The sequence below is a fragment of the Ambystoma mexicanum genome, chromosome 6p, assembly GCF_040938575.1.
Source record: "Ambystoma mexicanum isolate Mex_15411 chromosome 6p, UKY_AmexF1_1, whole genome shotgun sequence".
NCBI classification, from domain to species: Eukaryota; Metazoa; Chordata; class Amphibia; order Caudata; family Ambystomatidae; genus Ambystoma; species Ambystoma mexicanum.
This window is the reverse complement of record NC_090935.1, coordinates 468,526,560-468,546,419: the sequence shown is the minus strand read 5'-3', so window position 1 is coordinate 468,546,419 and position 19,860 is coordinate 468,526,560. Positions and strand designations below refer to the sequence as shown.

The following is a 19,860-nucleotide window of genomic DNA, read 5'->3' as shown; positions in this document are numbered from 1 at the left end:
AGATCCACAGAGTGTGTCCAGGGAGTATACACTTATATATTTATTGGGACATGGTACCTTCAGTAAGTCATGAGGGCTTGCTGTTAGTTATAGAATATTCTTAAAGCTACAAGTTTCCCAGAAAGTAATTAAATGTTGCGTTTAGTTACCCTTGACTAAGTTAAGTCAGAGTGGATGAATATGGACCTAATAGGAAAAGTCTTACCCTAAGTAATGTTCCAAAACAAAGGACAGGAACCCATGCTTGCCTAAATTGCCAACATTGTTCTAACCTAATCAAAGGTGACCACATAAGACACCCCAACAGTGGGAAGAAGATTATGCTGAAAGACTTAGCAACCTGTGAAAGCACAAATGTCATTTATGGACTGAGATGCCCCTATGGCAAGTATTACGTGGGGAAGACCATACGTAAGCTACGAGAAGATGGACAGAACATAAGTCCAATATACGAACGGGGAATATCAAATCCCCAGTGGCAAGACATTTTGAAGAAAATGGACACAATATCTCTCAACTTAGAGTAGTTGTATTGGAAGTAATCCGACCAGCACCCAGAGGAGAGGACATGGCCAAAAGATTGGTACAAAGAGAATTATGCTGGATCCACACGCTAGATGCAATGAACCCATTAGGCCTCAATGAAGATTTCTACTTGGGCGCATACCTATAGATCAACAAACCTACTTACAACCATCTTAGGAGTAGCCACAATGAGACTGCCCATTGTCCAGAATGCTCATGGCAATAGACACTACCCAGTACGTCAGACATGGAGAGAACTCATCCAATATATACATTTATGATCTGGAAGGCAGGATACTGCATACCACAATAGTTATGTAACTATAAAATTAAGGGGGTATCCCTAATAGAATAAAAGCTACAATGACCAAGTTCTAGATATCATATTTTGGATAACATTTGAATTACTTGACAGATTGTAAGTCTCCGACAGATTACCAGTTTGAAAGTTCGATTTATTTTAACCTGGATTAACCAAGACAACTCGATTGTATACAATACTTGTAAAAATGATATAGAATTGTCGGGGAGTTTCTCCTGGGGTCGGCTGGACCTTCCACGGACCTCCGGGCTGGGAGGCCCCAACTCCTCCCGCGTATCCCAAAAATGAGTATGAGACACACACAAGAAGCAAGGTGGTTCTGCTGTTTATTGAACAACGGCAGGGATGGGTCTAGGATCGTACGCGTCCGTCCAGACTCTCGAAATTCGTGGGGCTCGCAGGCCCCTTTTTGCCTCAGAATGACGCACTACTTGCGTCACCTGGGAAAGTTAGCAAAAAACCTATCGCCACTCTGGATTGGGTCCTCGAGTGGTGGGGTTAGTATAGCATACATATGGAGAACGTTGTTAGTGGTTGAGGGTTAGTCAGGTGGTACACTTGGGTTGTCCCTTCTATTAGATACTTGAAAATTGTTACACGAAGACCCCTAATGATTGGCTAATGTTAGTGGCGTCAGTGATGAGTGCTCCCATGTTCTGATAGGTCCACTCGCGAGCCCCCCAGCCTGGGACCATCGTTGTTCCCAGCTCGCGGTGTACCTGTCATTTGCAACAATATGTCACTATGTGTTTGTGCAGACAATGCGTGTTACGGCCAAGGCACACGTAGCCCCCCTGCGGCTGCGTGCCCTGTGTGACGTGCTTATACAGACGTCCCACTTTTCTTCACCCCTCCTCCTTCCTCACTCGTCGTGGCCGGCGTGGTCACGTCCCCCTCTCCACCTGGCCCCGATTTAATCGTTGCCGTTCACCTCCGTGTTCTCCCCCTTATCACTATTCTCTTCCACACCATTCTTCAACAACGCCGTGTGGTCGAGGTATCCTATGAAAGCCCTACGGGTGACATCACCGACCTCTTCCGAAACTACCGGTAAGTTCTTTTCATACTTCTGAATGTTCGAAATAAGTTGTTTTGCTATTTATCCCTATTAACCCCACAGCTGTCCTCTTGTGACGCCTGGAACAAGGTAACCAATAATATAATCAGACTGCACACGCTGCGTCGCCTCGCGTGTGATACGCCCCTCAACAGGAGGGCTTAACCAGCCAATTATCTTCCGTATTTAGGCAACCAGTTAGCTACCGCCTACAGGAAAACGTCATCTATTTATCAAGTTTTGCTGCTCGACCAATAGGGATCCTCATCTACTCATTGAACAATAATCGCCAATTCGTAGGAAACCGCGCACACACACACACACACACCCATACACCCTTACAGGTGGTCGCGACCTAGGCCAATCAGTGTCTGCGAGTGGTCGCACGTGATGTTTTCGTGCTCCGCCCACTCTTCTTCGTAGCATAGCGGACTGCTCCTTGCACTTGTCCAGCTACCAATCACTTCACCATCAACACTAATTTATCAAATCTTCGCCGCACACCTTGGTAACACCTCCCACCTCCCTTATTCCATTCCTCCCCCTCCCTCACAATTTCACATTGCTTGTTGGGTGTGGCATACTCACCAAGTTCTCTTGATGCGGGGCCGCTCGACTGAGTGCACCCCTCCAATCAGCTCGCCACCTCCCCTCGTCTGGACCACGTCTGGACACTCGCCAACCACGGGCGGGATACTTCTCAACCGGCTCCCGATGGCCAATATCCGTATTGCGCTGTCCGGGCTTCTCGCAGTTCCACGATGGTCCTGTAGTCCTCAAAAAGGGGGCAGCGGCAGAGGGGGCTGCTAAGCTGGGCCTCCTCGCAACGAGAGTACTCGGAAAAATAAAATAAAAGGTAGATCGTTACCAGATCTCAGCAGTGCCTCCAACTTGTCGGGGAGTTTCTCCCGGGGTCGGCTGGACCTTCCACGGACCTCCGGGCTGGGAGGCCCCAACTCCTCCCGCGTATCCCAAAAATGAGTATGAGACACACACAAGAAGCAAGGTGGTTCTGCTGTTTATTGAACAACGGCAGGGATGGGTCTAGGATCGTACGCGTCCGTCCAGACACTCGAAATTCGTGGGGCTCGCAGGCCCCTTTTTGCCTCAGTATGACGCACTACTTGCGTCACCTGGGAAAGTTAGCAAAAAACCTATCGCCACTCTGGATTGGGTCCTCGAGTGGTGGAGTTAGTATAGCATACATATGGAGAACGTTGTTAGTGGTTGAGGGTCAGTCAGGTGGTAGACTTGGGTTGTCCCTTCTATTAGATACTTGAAAATTGTTACACAAAGACCCCTAATGATTGGCTAATGTTAGTGGCGTCAGTGATGAGTGCTCCCATGTTCTGATAGGTCCACTCGCGAGCCCCCCAGCCTGGGACCATCGTTGTTCCCAGCTCGCGGTGTACCTGTCATTTGCAACAATATGTAACTATGTGTTCATGCAGACAATGCGTGGATTTGCTCTTATGTCTGAGAGCAGACCATTCCCAACGCTGTAGGTGTCCATTGGGTCATTTCATTGTTGCAGTCTGTGTCCCAAACGTGGGACCCAGGCGCCTTCTCCCTCGTGGGTCTGGCACCTTGTCAGGTTTGGCTTGGTCACGTGAGGAGAGACCGTGGTTGAGAGAGAATTCTGCACATTTTAAGTTGTATTTGCCTCTGCGTGCCTGGTTTTGCTTACAGGTGTGACCTTGGCGTCGGCTGGTAGCATACGAGTTGCAACATCGCTCCCTTGGCTGTCAGTTCTCGCTGGGCTCGTTCTGCAGGGTCAGCAATTGTACTCCTGCTCGCCCAGTGTTCATGGAGGCTCTTGCTTGCCTTGCGGCCTACTCGGGCCTGGTTCATAGGTGGAGATGTATAATGCACGGCACTTAAGTTGCAGTGTCACATTGCTTCATAGGCAGTATCATGTCTTCGTTGTATTTTCATCACGATGCAAGGGTCGGGAGAAGCGTCAGCAAGCATGTAAACGAGTGCTTTGTGCGTCTTGCGTTTCTGCATTTCGAAGAACCTATGTGAAAAATAATAAAGATGCACGTCAGTGGGTGTGTCCATCACCTACGTCATAGCACTGAGTATGTTCTTCGTGTGGATTGGTGTGGGGGTGTTCAGTGTGCATGGTTGCACGGGTGGTCTGACAGTTGGCTAGGTCGTCATGGCATCTCTAACAATGTATTTCCTTATTGTTGAAGGGCTTAGTCGAGTTCATCCATGCCGCAGGTGTCGGCTTGAGTGGGGCAGGCTGGCGGGCAGGCTGGTGGGCACATCCGTATGTTCTTGTACCAAGGTATTTGGTCGTCTGGTAGATAGGCAAATTCATCTCGTGGCGGGTGTCTGGGCCGTGATCCTCTAGGCCTGGTGCGCGAGGAGATTGGGGGTAGTTTTTTCTCCCATTCTCCCACTTCAGAATGTAAGTCTCCTACAGGTTTCACTTGAAATCCATCGGACCCAATTAACACTATGTTACAACTAGATCACTATATTTTTTCCCCTTGATTTAGTCACGACCATTTACGCCTCAATCTGTCCATCACGTTTTTGCTACATTTGGCCTATTAGCCATGATATCTTTACCTTGATAGCCGCCCTAACGGCATTCCGAAATTCTTTAAACAAGTGACTACGTCACACTTACAATTTGGACACTACGGGCCTTTTATGCCCCAGCCAACATCAATCCTAATCCTTTTAAACTTCCTCTACATCCCGCAAGGAATATATTTTCTCTATATTTTCTTAATATATTTTTTTGTTTATATTGGTGACGTCACGCCATGACGTAGTGACTTCATCACTAAGCGCCACAATATAAACGGCCATTTTGATCCCCATTTAGATCACGCAATGAATGTGAAAAGAACCTCCACTATCCTGGATTTTATCCTTGAGGTAAGCTTCTTTTCACCTCGGTAGACACCACCCTATCTAATCCTTATTCTTTTACTTACCTTTGCCTTTTCAAATCTTTTTTTCTTTAGTTAAAGGGCACGCCAAAGATCGTATAGACTCACCCGACATTTCGATCAAAAGACTTAGTTCCCATTTCATTCACATCGTGCGTTTTGGCGACTTTTGGAACATTACTTAGGGTAAGACCTTTCCTATTAAGTCACAACACAAATACCTGTATCCATATTCATCCACTCTGACTTAACTTAGTCAAGGGTAACTAAACGCAACATTTAATTACTTTCGGGGAAACTTGTAGCTTTAAGAATATTCTATAACTAACAGCAAGCCCTCATGACTTACTGAAGGTACCATGCCCCAATAAATATATAAGTGTATACTCCCTGGACAAACTCCGTGGACCTATTTTTTGAAAATAGCACCAACAGATCACCCTCAGCCATGAGTTTATTGTTTTAATTATGGTTTTTAGACTAAGGGTCTACTGTAGACCTTGTTGAACTTGAAAAAATGCATTGTAGATTCCAATATGTACCAAGGTTAATGTTGTATTTATGAGTTCTCATCTCTAGCATGACAAAGCAACTGAATATGAAGCTATAATTACTTATACTCCTAAGTCCTGTCCCCTTTCCTCCATACTTGTGGGACATCTCTCCGTCCTGTGGGACGGGACCGGAGCACTTTGTAAAAAGCATCCACATTTTTCCAAAAATGTGTCCTTCCTCTCTTTCCTGCGTGGGGCCCGGCACGCGGCCGTAACCCCGCCCACCTTGGCTCCGCCCCGCGCATCGCCCCTCAGTCCTTTTCTCCGCTCGATCGGGGCTGGACGCACTTGCATCCTCGGAAGATTTTCTTCCCTGTTTTCCTCTCTGGCTCTCGCTAGCGTTTGTCTTCTAGTCTGTCTGTCTTTTAAATTAGACTTTCCAGACTGCTCTTCGTGTCATCGTCGCTTCGCGAGGGCGGATCCCCATCCTCTTTGTTTGGAGCGTTTGGGTCCGGAACACCGCTGGGACTCCTGCTTTTACTGTGACTCCCTTTCGGTCCGGGCTCTTCAACGTCAGTTGCAACGGTGGGAGGAGGTGTTCCGACGCGCTCCTCCATCTCATTTTCAGGCGTTCATCGACGAGAAGAAGAAATACCCGGTAAGTTCTTTAGTTTTCAGAGCACCCCGGCCGGGGGATACCTTCCCGGGTTCCTCTCGAGCCGGGAGGGGCGTTGATCGCTCTGTCACCGGGGTTCGCCCTGAGGTGCCTGTCGGGCCTAATAATTCTACCAGAGTTTTCTCTGAGGGTCTCCGTAAGGGGCCTGTGTACACCGGAGTAACTTCCAAGGCCCCTCCTGTGGGGGCTGTGTGTAGATCCAGTACTGCTGAGTCACAGGTACCGGAGCTTGCTCTGAGGCCTCTCTTTCGGCTTCCCGTAAAAACAAGACCGGGGTGCGCCCCGAGGCCTTGGCTGGGCTTGTGTTTACCGAACGGATGTTCGAGGCCCGTGCGATAAGGCTATTACCGGGCCTAGGCCCGAGGTCCCTCGTACAGAGGCTAAGGCTACCAGCAGTTCTGAGGGGCCGGGCAGGGCCCTGTCAGTGAAAGCGGTTTCTCACCGTTCCCGCTCTTGTGGTGATACCAGATCTGTTGAGGGGGCAAAGAAGCAAGGTTCTTCTTTTACCGGCAGTGCCGAGGTCCTTCCTTCGAAGGCTCAGTTGGCGGTTGGTATGTCGCAGAAACATTCCAGGCCTCATAGTACCGGCTCTGCCGAGGTTCCTTATGTTAAGGCTAAAATTAAAACCCCTGATCCATCGATGGGGACCCCTGCCTCACCTCATCACGGGCCGCCGTTCGCCTCAGATGAAGACAAAATGGCGGCCGTTCCCGCCACGACCACGGCGGCCATTTTGGGTACTACCCCTACAACTACGCCATCGACCTCTGGTGTAGGGTTCGGTCCCTTGGTTGAACATAAGGTCACTTGTGCGTATCCTTACCGGCCCGTTTATGATTGGAACGCCCGGATGCCTCTTCCGCACAATGTTTTGTTGCCTGCAGGGGCGCCCCCTTTGATTTATGTGGATACGTCGGCGGAGGCCCGGCGTGGCACCCTTCTCCGTTACGTCCCTGGAATTGTCCACCTCATGAGAGGCCTCCTACGGTTCCGAAGCAATCTCCTGAGGACGCTTTGTTCGGTAAATTTCAAGTGCTTATGCGCACCGACCCCATGAGGGAGTATTTCAAAGGGCTTTTTAAGGAAATTTGTCCACCAGCGCCTCCGGCTCCACCCGTTCCTCTGGTGGTTCCGCCGACGCCTCCTTTGCCCGTGGTGCCTCCCCCTGCTCTTCCGCCTTTGCCACCGTTGTCCCCAGTGGACAAGGCAGTGCCTACACGGTTCAGCAGGATCCTGACCTGTCAGATGACCCTCAAGGCGAGCAGGACAACGAGGACCTTCCCCTCTCTGTTAGAGCTTTTCATGACCGCCGGGTACTGGACATGATGAATTTCTTAGATGTCCCGGATCCCGAGGCACCGGCTCCACATGAGGGCGTGCTTTCTGGGGCGTTCACCCTGTCTCCTTTGGAGCGTACCGGCCTTTTCCTGCAGAAGGATGTTTTGGCTGAGGTCCGAAGAGTCTTGGAGAAGCCACACTCAGGACTTTTCGTCAATAAAAAGATTGACGCGAGGTACAGGCTGCACTCTTCGGAGGAAGTGGCCTTGTCGTCTTGTCCGCCTCCCTCCTCCACAGTGGTGGCTGCGGCCACGTTGCAGTCCAGACCTGCAGCATCCTCTTCCGCGACGGCTACTCAGGTCTTGGGAAAGGAGGACAAGCTCCTGGACTCCCTAGGGAGGAAAATCTTTGCCAATTCGGCCTTGCAGCTCAGGCAGGCCAATGCCGAATTGATTTTGGCGGGAGCTAACATGCGGATGTGGAAAGGTCTGTCGGAGTTTGAGGAGCACATTCCGGTCGAGAAGCTGGAAGATTTCAGAGGTGGCCTTTCCGATGCCAGGTTCTTGGCCCAGGATCTCCTGGAGGCTGCTGCTCATCACGTGGACACCTTGGCTCGGGGCATGATGCTCGGGGTTGATACCTCGAGGCAAGCGTGGTTGCATGCCACTAAGTTTTCAAAGGAAGTGCAAGACAAGGATTTGGACCTTCCATTCGATGGTAAGGAGCTTTTTCATTCTTCTACTGATGTAGAGCTCACCAAAACCAAGGATAGCACTCAGACGGCTAAATCATTGTCTGTTCTGGTTAAAGCTCCTTTCAAACCTCAGAGACCGTTATCGCAGAGTCGACCTTCTTCTGGTTTCAGGGGCTTCCTCGACCGCAAATCACGCAGAGTGGACACTCCTGTGGGACATAACCGCCGTAGACAACAGCGTATGTGGTATTTCTCCCGCTCCTCAGCCTCCTCATCAGGTTCAGGTGGCACCGCCACCGATAAACCTGCCAAATGAGGTTTTTCCATGCTCGCACGAGACCCCGGTGGGAGGACGCATTGCGTCTCATTGGGAGGCATGGCAGACCATCACAGAAGACAGATGGGTCTTGTCAGTCGCTCGGGCGGGCTTCCGCTTACCTTTACCCCCTACCCAACCCCTCAACCCTCCTTTCCAGCTGTCGGGCTCACCCTCCCTCAAGGGCGAGGTTCAGAAACTTCTGCTCCTCAGAGCTGTGGAACCTGTTCCCCTTGGGGAGCGAGGGGAGGGCTTCTACTCCCGGCTGTTTACGGTGCCCAAACCCAACCAGGCTGGCCTGCGCACCATCCTAGACCTTTCCCAGTTCAATCTTTTCTTACCCCAAGAGAAATTCAAGATGATCACGTCCGGCCAGATTCTCTCCTCGTTGCAGGCGGGCGATTGGCTCAGGGTTGTGGACCTTCAGGATGCGTACATGCATATCCTGATTTGGGCTCCACACAGGAGGTACCTCCGTTTCTCTTTGGGAGAGGAGCACTTCCAGTTTCGGGTGCTTCCTTTTGGCCTCAGCTCGGCGCCGCGTGTCTTCACGAAGATGATGTCGGTGATTGCGGCCTATCTTCGTCTTCAGGGTATCCATGTATATCCTTATTTCAACGATTGGCTTCTACGCAGCGATTGTCCGCTGGCGGCAGCGGGCAACCTCCAGTCTCTCCTTCAGCTCCTGTTCCATCTTGGGCTGTCGTGAACTGGCGGAAATCCTCCACGACGGTCTCTCAGAACCTGATTTTTCTGGGTTTTCGTTGGAACACGATCGACTGCAGAGTATACCTGACCGGGGACAGAATGGCGGATCTGTTGGTCACGTGTCAGATGTTTGCGCAGTCGGAGAGTATGTCGTCCTGGTGGTTCCAGAAGCTTCTGGGCCTCATGGCCTCGTGTGTGCTGGCTCTTCCTCTTGCTCGTCTCAAAATGAGACGGACCCAGATGGCCCTTCGGAATTCATGGCGTCAGGCAGTGGACCCAGACTCCATGCGGATAATGATTCCGGATTCCATGAGAGTAGAACTGGACTGGTGGTCATCTCTCAGCAATCTGTCTGGGGGCGCGGGGTTTCAGGACCCGGTCCCTATGGTGACGATCACGACGGACTCCTCCCTTCAAGGGTGGGGTGCGACGTTAGATTTCCTTCCTGTCTCGGACCTCTGGTCGCCTCAGGACATGCTCCTGCACATAAACCATTTGGAGCTTCTGGCGAGTTTCTTGGCGCTCAGGGCGTTCAGACCGGTCATTGTCAACAAAGTGGTCCGCATAAGAACGGACAATGTGGTGTCAATGTATTACATCAACAAGCAGGGGGAACAAAGTCTCCCCCCCTCGTGGACCTGTCCATCCAGATTTGGGAGTGGGCCGTGCTTTATGGTGTCTGGCTGCTTGCAGTGCACATCCCGGGCCAGCTGAATGTCACAGCAGATGCCCTCAGCTGGCGGACAGTGGTCAGCTACGAGTGGGAGTTGAAGGTGGAGGTCCTCTCAGGGATTTTCTCACGCTGGGGCACACCGCAGGTGGACCTCTTCGCGACGGCGGCGAACAAGAAGCTTCCTCTGTATGCCTCCAGAGTGGGGCTCGGAGCCTCCTCTCTGGGGGATGCTCTAGAGATTCCATGGCACAACATGAGAGCTTGCGCCTTCCCGTCTCTGCCTCTAGTTCACCGGGCAATTGGAAGTTGAAGAACTCGGTGAACTGTTCTCTTCTACTGATAGCCCTGTGGTGGCCGGCCAGGTTTTGGTTCTCAGAACTCCAACACCTGTCGGTTTATCCGCCGATCAGGTTACCGGTAACTCCCGATCTTCTCCACCAGGGGGAACAGCAGCTGTGGCACCCCTCCCCACAATCGCTCAGCTTGGCGGCTTGGTGCCTGAGTTCAGGTCTTTAGAGCATCTGAATTTGTCTCCGGATAACATGCGTATTATCCAGGCAGCCAGAAAACCTTCAACCAGATCTCAGTACAAGAGTAAATGGCTCAGGTTCTGTCATTGGTGTCTAGAGAAGAAATTGGATCCAAGGGGGGCCACGGTTGACGCGGTGTTTTCCTTCGTGTCCTCCCTAGCCGAGTCAGGGGTTCATGTTCTGTCATGCAGGACTTACCTGTCAGCGGTCTCTGCTTATCTCTCTACGGATCAGTGTTCGTACTCTCTGGCCAGTGGTAAAGAGGCATTTCGCTGGTTTAACACGCCTTTACCCTCCAGTTCGTAATCCGTACCCGCCATGGGACCTGAATGTGGTCCTGACGGTGCTGTGCCATAAACCCTTTGAGCCGATGGCTACTGTGGACCTCAAGTACTTGTCTTGGAAAGTGTCCTTTTTGGTTGCCGTCACATCGGCAAGGAGAGTGAGTGAGCTCCAGGCATTGTCGGTGGAGCATCCTTTCTTGGTCTTTCACAAGGACAAGGTAGTCCTTCGAACTAATCCGGCTTTTCTGCCGAAGGTGGTGACCGAATTCCATTTGAATCAATCGATCTCCCTACCGGTCTTTTTTCCGAACCCCGCCTCTGAGGCTAAGAGGGTTCTACACTGTCTTGATGTCCGAAGGGCTCTTAAGTTCTACCTGGATAGGATTTCCGAACTTAGAAGTGTTTCTTTACTTTTTGTGACTTTCGGCAACCCTCAAGGCAAACAGGTGTCTAAGGCAACTATTTCTAGGTGGATTGCTGCCTGTATCACGGAGTCTTTCACTGTCCAAAAGCTTAAACCTCCTAAAGGTATTCATGCACACCTGGTGCGGGGCACGGCAGCTGCTGTTGCTTTTCAGAAGTATGTTCCCTGGGAGTCCATCGCTATGGCAGCTACTTGGGCCTCTCCATCTGCTTTCTGTGACCATTACTGCCTCGACATGAGTTCTAGAGCTGATGCTCAGTTTGGTCAGGCTGTGCTGAAGAACCTTTTTCAGTAAGGGGTATTTCCATCCACCCGTAGTTCCTGTAAGGAGTGCTTGGGAATCTCCCACAAGTATGGAGGAAAGGGAACGGGATGTAGGAGTATTATCAGGTTACTCACCGTAGTGACCACCTTACTCCTAGTCCATAGTCCCCTTTCCTCCATACGTCCGCCCGCCGTCCCCTCTAATAAGGTTCCTCTGTATTGGTTAATCGGTCTCTGACCTGGCAAAGAAAAGGACTGAGGGGCGATGCACGGGGCGGAGCCAAGGTGGGCGGTGTTACGGCCGCGTGCCGGGCCCCGCGCAGGAAAGAGAGGAAGGACAAGTTTTTGTAAACATTTGGATGCTTTTTACAAAGTGCTCCGGTCCCGTCCCACAGGACGGAGAGATGTCCCACAAGTATGGAGGAAAGGGGACTATGGACTAGGAGTAAGGTGGTCACTACGGTGAGTAACCTGGTAATTTTCTTTATGAACACAATAATGATATGATTATATATGTAAACAGATACAAATAGTACTCTACTATAAATATAATTGTTTTTTGAAATTTTCCTATAGATGTGTTACACAATGTTGAATATACCCCTGAAGAAGAGAGATTTATCTCGAAACGCGTTGGGCCACCTATCAACTTTTGAACAATAAAAATATCTTCTGAAGAAATATCCTCATCTATGAGATTAATTATTTGAAGATACAATATGCTTGCATGTCAACAAACATATTTGAATGTATGAATTTGAAATTCACTCCTAAAAATCATCTTAAATGTTTAGCTTATCTATGAGCTTGTGAAAGTGTGCAGGGGACGGGAGTTCCTCCATCAGGAACTTATCCTGTTCACGTATATTTCACAATCCAGATGCCAGGATTGATTGTCATCTCCCCTGCACCTTGAATTTATCAAAAGCACTAGGGTGCTACTATAAATCATTCTGAAATTTTGAAGCAACTAAAATAACGGTGTGCAAGGTGAACAGTTAGTGGATTCAGTGGAGAGACTGTCAGGCGACTGCAGTTCAGTGGCTACCTCAGGGATCGGTTTGAATGAAGCTTGCTTCTGGGACACACACTGACTCTTGTTCCTGCCACCCACATTCGAAATTCCACAAACAATCAGATAGTAATCCCTGTGGTAGCAAATGGTACACATAAATCAGGTAGCTCTCATCCTTGCCATTGTTGACATGAAAACGCTGGGTGAGTTTGAGCACTTTTGGATCGAAGTGGTATTGTGGCGAATCGAAATAAAACATTGGGAGTTTATCCAATGAAATTTGAGCTTCTGGTTGAGGGGCACTAGCAGCTATAATTATTGTTAATGCTACATTTGCTCCATTAGTAACTGATTAGCCTATTGCGGGCTTCGCTATGCAATGGGCTTGTACATCGTAGTCGCTCTTGTTTGGATGGGCCCAGGTCCCCTCCCCGCCAGCTGCACACCTGCACTGCCACCCTCGCAACTCTTGCACTTGGGTACTGTTTCTGTATCCCTACAGCCCCTACTAGCACTTGCCACAAGCTGGCCGCACTTTTATTTATTATTTATTGTCTTATTTATTTTACTGTTATCCTATGTACTGCACTGCCCTCACCTTCCCCTGCACTTTTCCCCTCCCCCCTGCACTTGCGTGATCTCAATGTCACTTGGCCTAGTAGGATTGCTGTCTCCGTTTTCCCTCCTTTGTCTCGCTGCGCCTTGAAACACTTGTGTATAGGAGCATTATACATGTCTTATCATATCCTATCATATATATCACATTGCCATAGGGCAGTGGTCTTCAAACTGTGGGGCACGGCCTGATTCCGGGGGTGGGTGGGTGCAGGACCCCAGCCTGAAAAAACCCTAAAAAAGGGAGGCAAGAAAAAGCCAGTGTGGGATGGGACATGCACATTAGTGCATATTCCATCCTACCATGGCCTCCGCCGCTCATTCTCAGTGTGACAACGCCATGCTTAGGGTCAGTGGGAGTAGCTGACCCAGGAAATGGACATCTCATTCCAGAGAGCACGCTTCCAGGGTTTGGATCCAGCCACAGGAACCAAACGGGACTGGGATTATACGAGCTAAGGCGAGGGGCCCTGAGGTTGTTTTTGGGGTAGGTGGGCGAGCCCTGGGTTTGTTTGTGGAAAGGGTGGAGGGGTCTTCTGGGTTGTTTTTGGAGCAGGTGGGTGAGCCCTCAGGTTGTTTTTGAAGCAGGTTGGGGGGAGCCTGGGGCTATGCAAGGTGTGGGGTAGGGCAAGCCTGGGACAATGTAGGGAGTGAGGTAGGGAGGAGCGGGGCAGAGGGGAGCCCTGGACAGAGACTGCTCATCCATAATGGGCGAGGTGGCGTCAACCCAGCGGCTCCCTCGCCCATTATGGAAGAGCTGAGGAGCCAGCCCACTGACACAATGAGTGCTCCCTATGCTGCTTTTTCTAGCTGAGGGAGTGCGCCTGGGCTGGCGGAGCTGTCAAAGGGAAACGCTGTTTCTCTTTGACAGTTCAGTTCCCCAGCCGCACCTGCTCAATGAGCCATGCAAGGCTGGGGGCGTTTTGCTTCCCCAGTCTTGCATGGCTAATTGGAAAGGCTGGTTGGGGGAACTGCATGTCTGTATGTAAGAGGGGACAATCCTGTGCCTCCTCACAAATACAGAGCATGCTAGAGGGGGGCATTTCAGCACTGGATGTTCATGCCCATGCACGCATTTGCAGGAACCAGAAAGTTTTGCTTCCCGATTTATGTCCATGGTGCAGGAGCTGGAGTGCTGGGGGAGGAAACTTCAGGACCGGGGCAGAAGGTAAGTTTATGTTCATTTATTTGTTATTGAAATATGTGTATGAATGCATGTATACTTGTGTTATGAGTGAGTGTATGATGGGTGCACGTGTGAGTGTGTGTGGCTGTGTGTGTGTTAGTCCGTGGAGCTGGTTTTGGCGAGTGGGGGGAGTGTTGTACAACAGAGGCACTGTAAAAATGCCTTTGCACCCACATTTGTCTCAGGGGGTGCCGAGGCCAAAAATGTTTGAAGACCACTGCCATAGAGTGAGTACTGCACAAAATCTCCAATTGAAACAATGCCACAATGTAGAGGCTTCTCGCTCCCAGATTCTTCACCATAATGCCCCATTTCCGTTTGGCTAGCACTTGGTAAATAGCTTGTACCTGTCAAGCTAGGACTGCCAAGGCCAATGTGTGTAGTAGAGATTAATGCAATATTTTCTAAAACATGCACAGCACCACAGGACAGAAACAATCTGCAGTCACGAAGTCAAATCTACTGGCTACTCCAATGTTTTCTTACCTGTTACATTTTCTGCTTAGGATATTACAGATAAAGTAATAATGGCAGGACACTGAAGCATTATGTATACTTTCGAAAAGTTAAAACAACTGGTATGTCCATTGGTTGTGCTAAAGAAGTATTCATTTCTGTTTGGTTTTGAAAGGGGCCCAGAATATCAGAAAATACTGGAGTCGATACTATCAGGGATCCCAAGGGGTAATATTTGTACTGGACAGTGCCTCATCAGAAGACGAGCTGGAAACCTCTAGAAATGAGCTGCATTCCGCCCTCCAGCACCCGCAGCTATGCACCTTGCCATTTCTAATACTGGGAAACCACCAGGACAAGCCCGCTGCACGCTCATTACAAGAGGTAAGTGGCTTTATCATCATCCTCGCTGCACGCTCATTACAAGAGGTAATTGGCTTTATCATCATCATCCTCCTTTGACGCACCACAGTCATCCTGAACTCGGACATCAAGGAGAACCCCCAAATGTATTTAAAGACCAGCTGAAATATTTTACAAATTGTATGCCATTTTAACACCCACCACCCCATTAATTCAGGTTTCAACCTATCCACAAAACACGTTAGGTCTGTACAACTTGCTCTCGTAACCATGTGTACATCTTCAAAAGTGTGTTTTCGGGGCGCGTCATTGAGGGGAAAATGGCGAGCAATGTAAACAATGATAAACACCGACCAACTCTTCCTTCGTAAATGGCTATTCACAAACCTGAGCAGAGGGTTCCCGCAACAAAGGCTCTTCATTGGGCCGGAATGTCTCCTCGGATTCGGCAAAGCTATTTGCTCCTTTTCATGTATTGGATCCGTTTTTGATGCTGAAGCCAGAATTCGAGCTCTTCTCGTTGGGGGCAAAGTCGAGAGACTTGCCCACTAGACGACTAGACCGTCTGGTGAAAACACGTGTGAAAATGCCGGTTAGGATTGTACCCTGGAGAAAATAAACATTTTATGTACAAGCTGGGCAGCTTTTTATAACGTGCTTGCGGCTATATATTAAACGCTCCTCCTGCCAAATGTTTGCAGTTCGTTTGTTAATTAATCGAACGGACATGTTCATTTCGTGCTGGGGGCTGAGAGGCATTTCCTGAGTTCGCCCTAACTTACAACCCTCCTCCCCCAGTTGGTGGGCTCCAACATTTAATCGTTTCAATGTCCAGCAGTGCCCACACCCATGGCACTACCAGCTTGCACCTAAGTAATCAACAGGTGTGGAGAAAATACACCAACTTCTGTCAAAATGGTAGCATCTATGTGGGACGTGTTAAGTCATGTGGAAATCATTTGCAGTAGTAGGAAAAATTAATAAAAAAGTTCATAGTGCAGACATAAGCCCCCATTTTCTGCAGAAGGGGTGCTATTTTCTTGTGAATACTGGTATTAACCAATGTAATTAAAGGCGTGCATGTGGGGGGCTGTTTCACTAGGATTGACATGTTGAGTTGTACTTTATGTCTGTGGGAAGGCCTTGCTGAACTTGGCATACATTAAAAGCATAACTGGCTGGGTGTTGCTGTGCTGCTCGCTAAAACTAGTGTTTAAAAAAATGTATACAATTTAATGAAGCCCCTCATGTATATTTCGGCATCGTTTGCGCACTTTCCACAGACGTTTTCTTGAAACAATATACTGTCTTACTCTTTTTTTTAATTATTTTTTATTTATAATCTGAATATAAACAACACCACACTCAATTGACAATAAAGAAACAGCAAGGGAGGATATATGTCTACAAAGGTCAATAAATATAACACCAGTTAAAATATATGCATACCAATTTCAAGAAACCTCGACTCAACCCCCCACCTCAACCCCCCACCCTCTGGCTTTCTCAATCTCCTGAAGATTGTTCCACAGGTTTATACATTTCATCAGACTGCCCTAGTCTTTTCCACTGCTGGCATTGTTCATCATTTTTTAAAATATGTAAGAACCCGTGATATCAGCTTTTCTCTTGAGGACTGTTTTTGTGAAATGTGGTTATTTGGTTTGGAATTTCTTATCATATTAATTGTTAATTATTTTAATTATTATTGAAAGTGTTTAATCGACACTACACAAGAACACACAAACATTGCAGTGATATGTAGTAATGCGTTACAAAATCAGTATCAAGACCGTATACACATTGCGTATGGTCTTTTGTGTGTATGTAGGCATAACATTTTTCTGGGTCATTTCAAAAGAAACAGAAGTGTTTAGTATAATTATTTGAGAAATGGATACCTGCAGCTGTCTCCGGGTAATGTGCCCCGTAGCAACTCACTTAGACTTTAAAGATCTATGAACAGACAGCGTGATTCAATTCAATGTACACACTGTGCTTGCCCATTGACTTGACATTCCACAGACGGGCAACTGTGCACCCCACTTCAGAATTGCAGAAACAAATCAGAGGAACACCCAATTCAAAACCAAATTCATGTACCTGTTTGTCAGATGAATATTACTGGAAGCGGCGGTTTGATGAGCTTGCGATGACTGCAGGACCTCTTGCCGCTTTTTACCGCTTTACCGCAGTAGGCTCCACTCATCATATTGGTCATTTGAAGCATAAAAGGAGCACATTCGCGCTGAAGCGGCGCAACATTGGTGCATGCATCGTGCACGAAACACGTCACTGTCCCATTGTCGCTAGGAGATATGGAGTGTTTAATGACTCGTGAGGGGATTCAGTGACTGCTACAAATTAATTTTTGATGTCTGCTCCTAATGGTACATTGTGCCACAGTCATTAGTAATTGTAAATCCATATAGGTTCCTTATTATGTATGTGACAAGACTGAAAACATACTCAAGCTGCATTTTAAGAGCCTGTCTGTGCCCTTATACTAAAATTACAACTTTCTTTACCCCAGTAAATTCATATTCATTCATATTAAGTTTATTGGGAAGCAAATTATCCATAAACCATACACAAAATAGAACTGCATAGTAATACAAAATCCAATTTTTTTTTTTTTTTAAAGTCCACAATATAAGCTTACCAACATTACATATTTTAAAAAAAGATTAAAATGTGCATGTGTGTAAATCAAGATAAAATCCACAAGAAGCGTCCAAACGATTCAATAACATTTTCAGGGTTTGATCATATTTTGGACAGGGAATTTAGTTCTCCGACGCCAGGCCCTTCTCAAGTAGTCCACCATGCCCCAGGCCACTGGCATCGTAGCGGCTGAAAGCAGATAACATAAAGCAGCCCTAGCCTGAGACAAGCCAGCGGACCTAAGTAGTGGCAAAAGTGTTTTCCATCTTAGGTCTGTGTAGCAAAACAACACAAAGTGTAAAGGTCCTGCACTGGCCCCTGACAGCAGGAGCAAGCTCTAGGTTGCACATTATGAGTCCAGCTTTTTGTTCGTGCCCCTAGCCATAAGCAATCAAACCGGGCTCGGGTCGAGGCCCAGCGGTCTGCAGGATTATCACTGTGGAGCCAGTACGGCTGAATAGCGTCCACAGATGTTAACACAATATGCCTTCTGTTTGCAAGAATGCCCAGGGCAGCAGACTCCCTATTTGCCACCAATTTGGATTTAAACATTTCCTTGTATGCCCTAATCACACAGGGGGTCAAGAAGATGGAGGGGCAGACAAGATTAGCACATTTTAACTGTCTAATGCATTTCTGGATATACCTCAGCCAAGGGATTTTCTTTACAGCTGAGCTACTCACCAAGCCTCTTATGATCTTGTGTGAGAGAGTGGCTTTCTGGTTAGCCCATAGTGCCAACCAGTGCCAGACTGGAGCCAATAGCCACTCATCGGCAATATGGGGAAATCCCAATTCCAAATGTGTCCTGTAGTTTGGATCAGACTGCGGTAGCCCCAGCAGTTTTTTAAGAAAGGAGTTCTCCACATTTTCGATTTTTGGAATCCTTTCCATACCCCACAGTGCTGCCCCATAATTAGTGGCAGTTTTTGTTTGAGCCCTGTATACTTCGAGAATTTATTTGATTGGGCGCCCCATGCAGTTATGTTGAAAGCGGGACAAACCCCCAAGCGCCTGTCTCATCCTCATACATTGCTTATCAACATGGCCAAACCCTCGCCAATTCTCCGTAAAACAAATTCCCAGGTAATCAAAACTGATGACCCTTGGGATAGGTTTGGCCCCACTCCATATCGTGCGCATCTTGAGATATCTAACACCCGAACTCTTACATGCCATGACTGCTGATTTTTGTGAATTCACAGTCCGCTTATGGGAAGCCATAAATTGGGTGTAGACACCCATCAGGCATTGTAAGACTCTGGGGGTACAGGCAATTAAAACCATGTCGTCGGCATAGCCCAAGACTGGGAGGGGGATGCCACCCACTGTGATATAGTCGGTATAGGAATTAACCAATGCCTGGTAGACACCATTTATGTAAAGGGCAAACAATACCAAAAATCTAATGGCATCTACCCTCGAATACGGCCTGCTTGGTCTCCGTCCTGACCTAAGCTCTGGTAAATCTACTAGTTTATTTTTAAATGTTTTTATTGGCAATTGTGATATACATTAATTGTGCATTGTGTTCACCAAGTAACATGCATTAGTGTGAACATGTAACCAATACATTAACAACAAAACAAACAGTCTTCACCACAATGTTCTCGATTGAGGCTGGTAGCTCGTGGGCAGGTCTGGCGCTTATAATGTCTCTGAGGATCCAGGAATCAGGCATATGGGCCTAGCCATACTATCGCTAAAGGTCCATCTTCTAATGATCGCCTTTCTTCCTGCGAGTAAGTTCCAACGCCTCACAGGGGTTTGTCATTGGATGGACGAATCATGTCCCAGGTCAGAGTTTTCCAGGACTCGTAGGCCGGGCTTGAGTCGTCTCCTGCTTTGGCTAATCCATTACCCCATATTCTGGTTTCAGCCCCCGACCAGTGTTCCAGCTCTTTGTGCCAGTTGGCATATTGCAGGCCCTTCACTGTTTTCCACGCCATTGCAATGGCCCTTTTGGCCAGCATGCAGGCCATGTCCATGAATTTATCCACATGCCTGATTCTGCTTATTCGTGGGTTGGCCCCCCAGGAGGCACTCCTTTGGTGACCATTCATATCGCGTTATTCCTGCCTTTGTACAGGCTTGTTCTATTCTGGCCCAGAAATGCTGTATCTTCGGGCACCCGCAGAACATGTGTGCCATTCCAGCCTCTTCAGAGCTGCACCAGGGGCACAATGGAATCATGGTTCTGCTGAACTTGGCCATTTTACTCGGTGTCATGTATGTTCTGTATAGGACGTTTAATTGGATCAGCCTGAATCTAGCATTTCTTGACACTTCTCTGGGATACAGTAGGATTCTCTCCCATTCCTTTTCAGTTATGCAGACTCACAAGTCTGCCTCCCACAAGTGTTTTAGCGTGTCGCTTTTTGGGTTGGGTCTATCAGTGAGTTTGGTG

General features: G+C 48.3%; 1 protein-coding gene across 2 annotated transcripts in view; it reads left to right on the top strand.

Moving 5' to 3' along the window:
* ARL15 (ARF like GTPase 15) overlaps positions 1-19,860 on the top strand; it is a 1,924,177-nt gene that overhangs the window by 857,683 nt on the left and 1,046,634 nt on the right. For both annotated transcript variants that reach the window (XM_069627265.1, XM_069627266.1), the window contains one exon: positions 14,602-14,810. In XM_069627265.1, the coding sequence (XP_069483366.1) occupies positions 14,602-14,810 (209 nt within the window). The remainder of the gene's footprint in view (positions 1-14,601; positions 14,811-19,860) is intronic.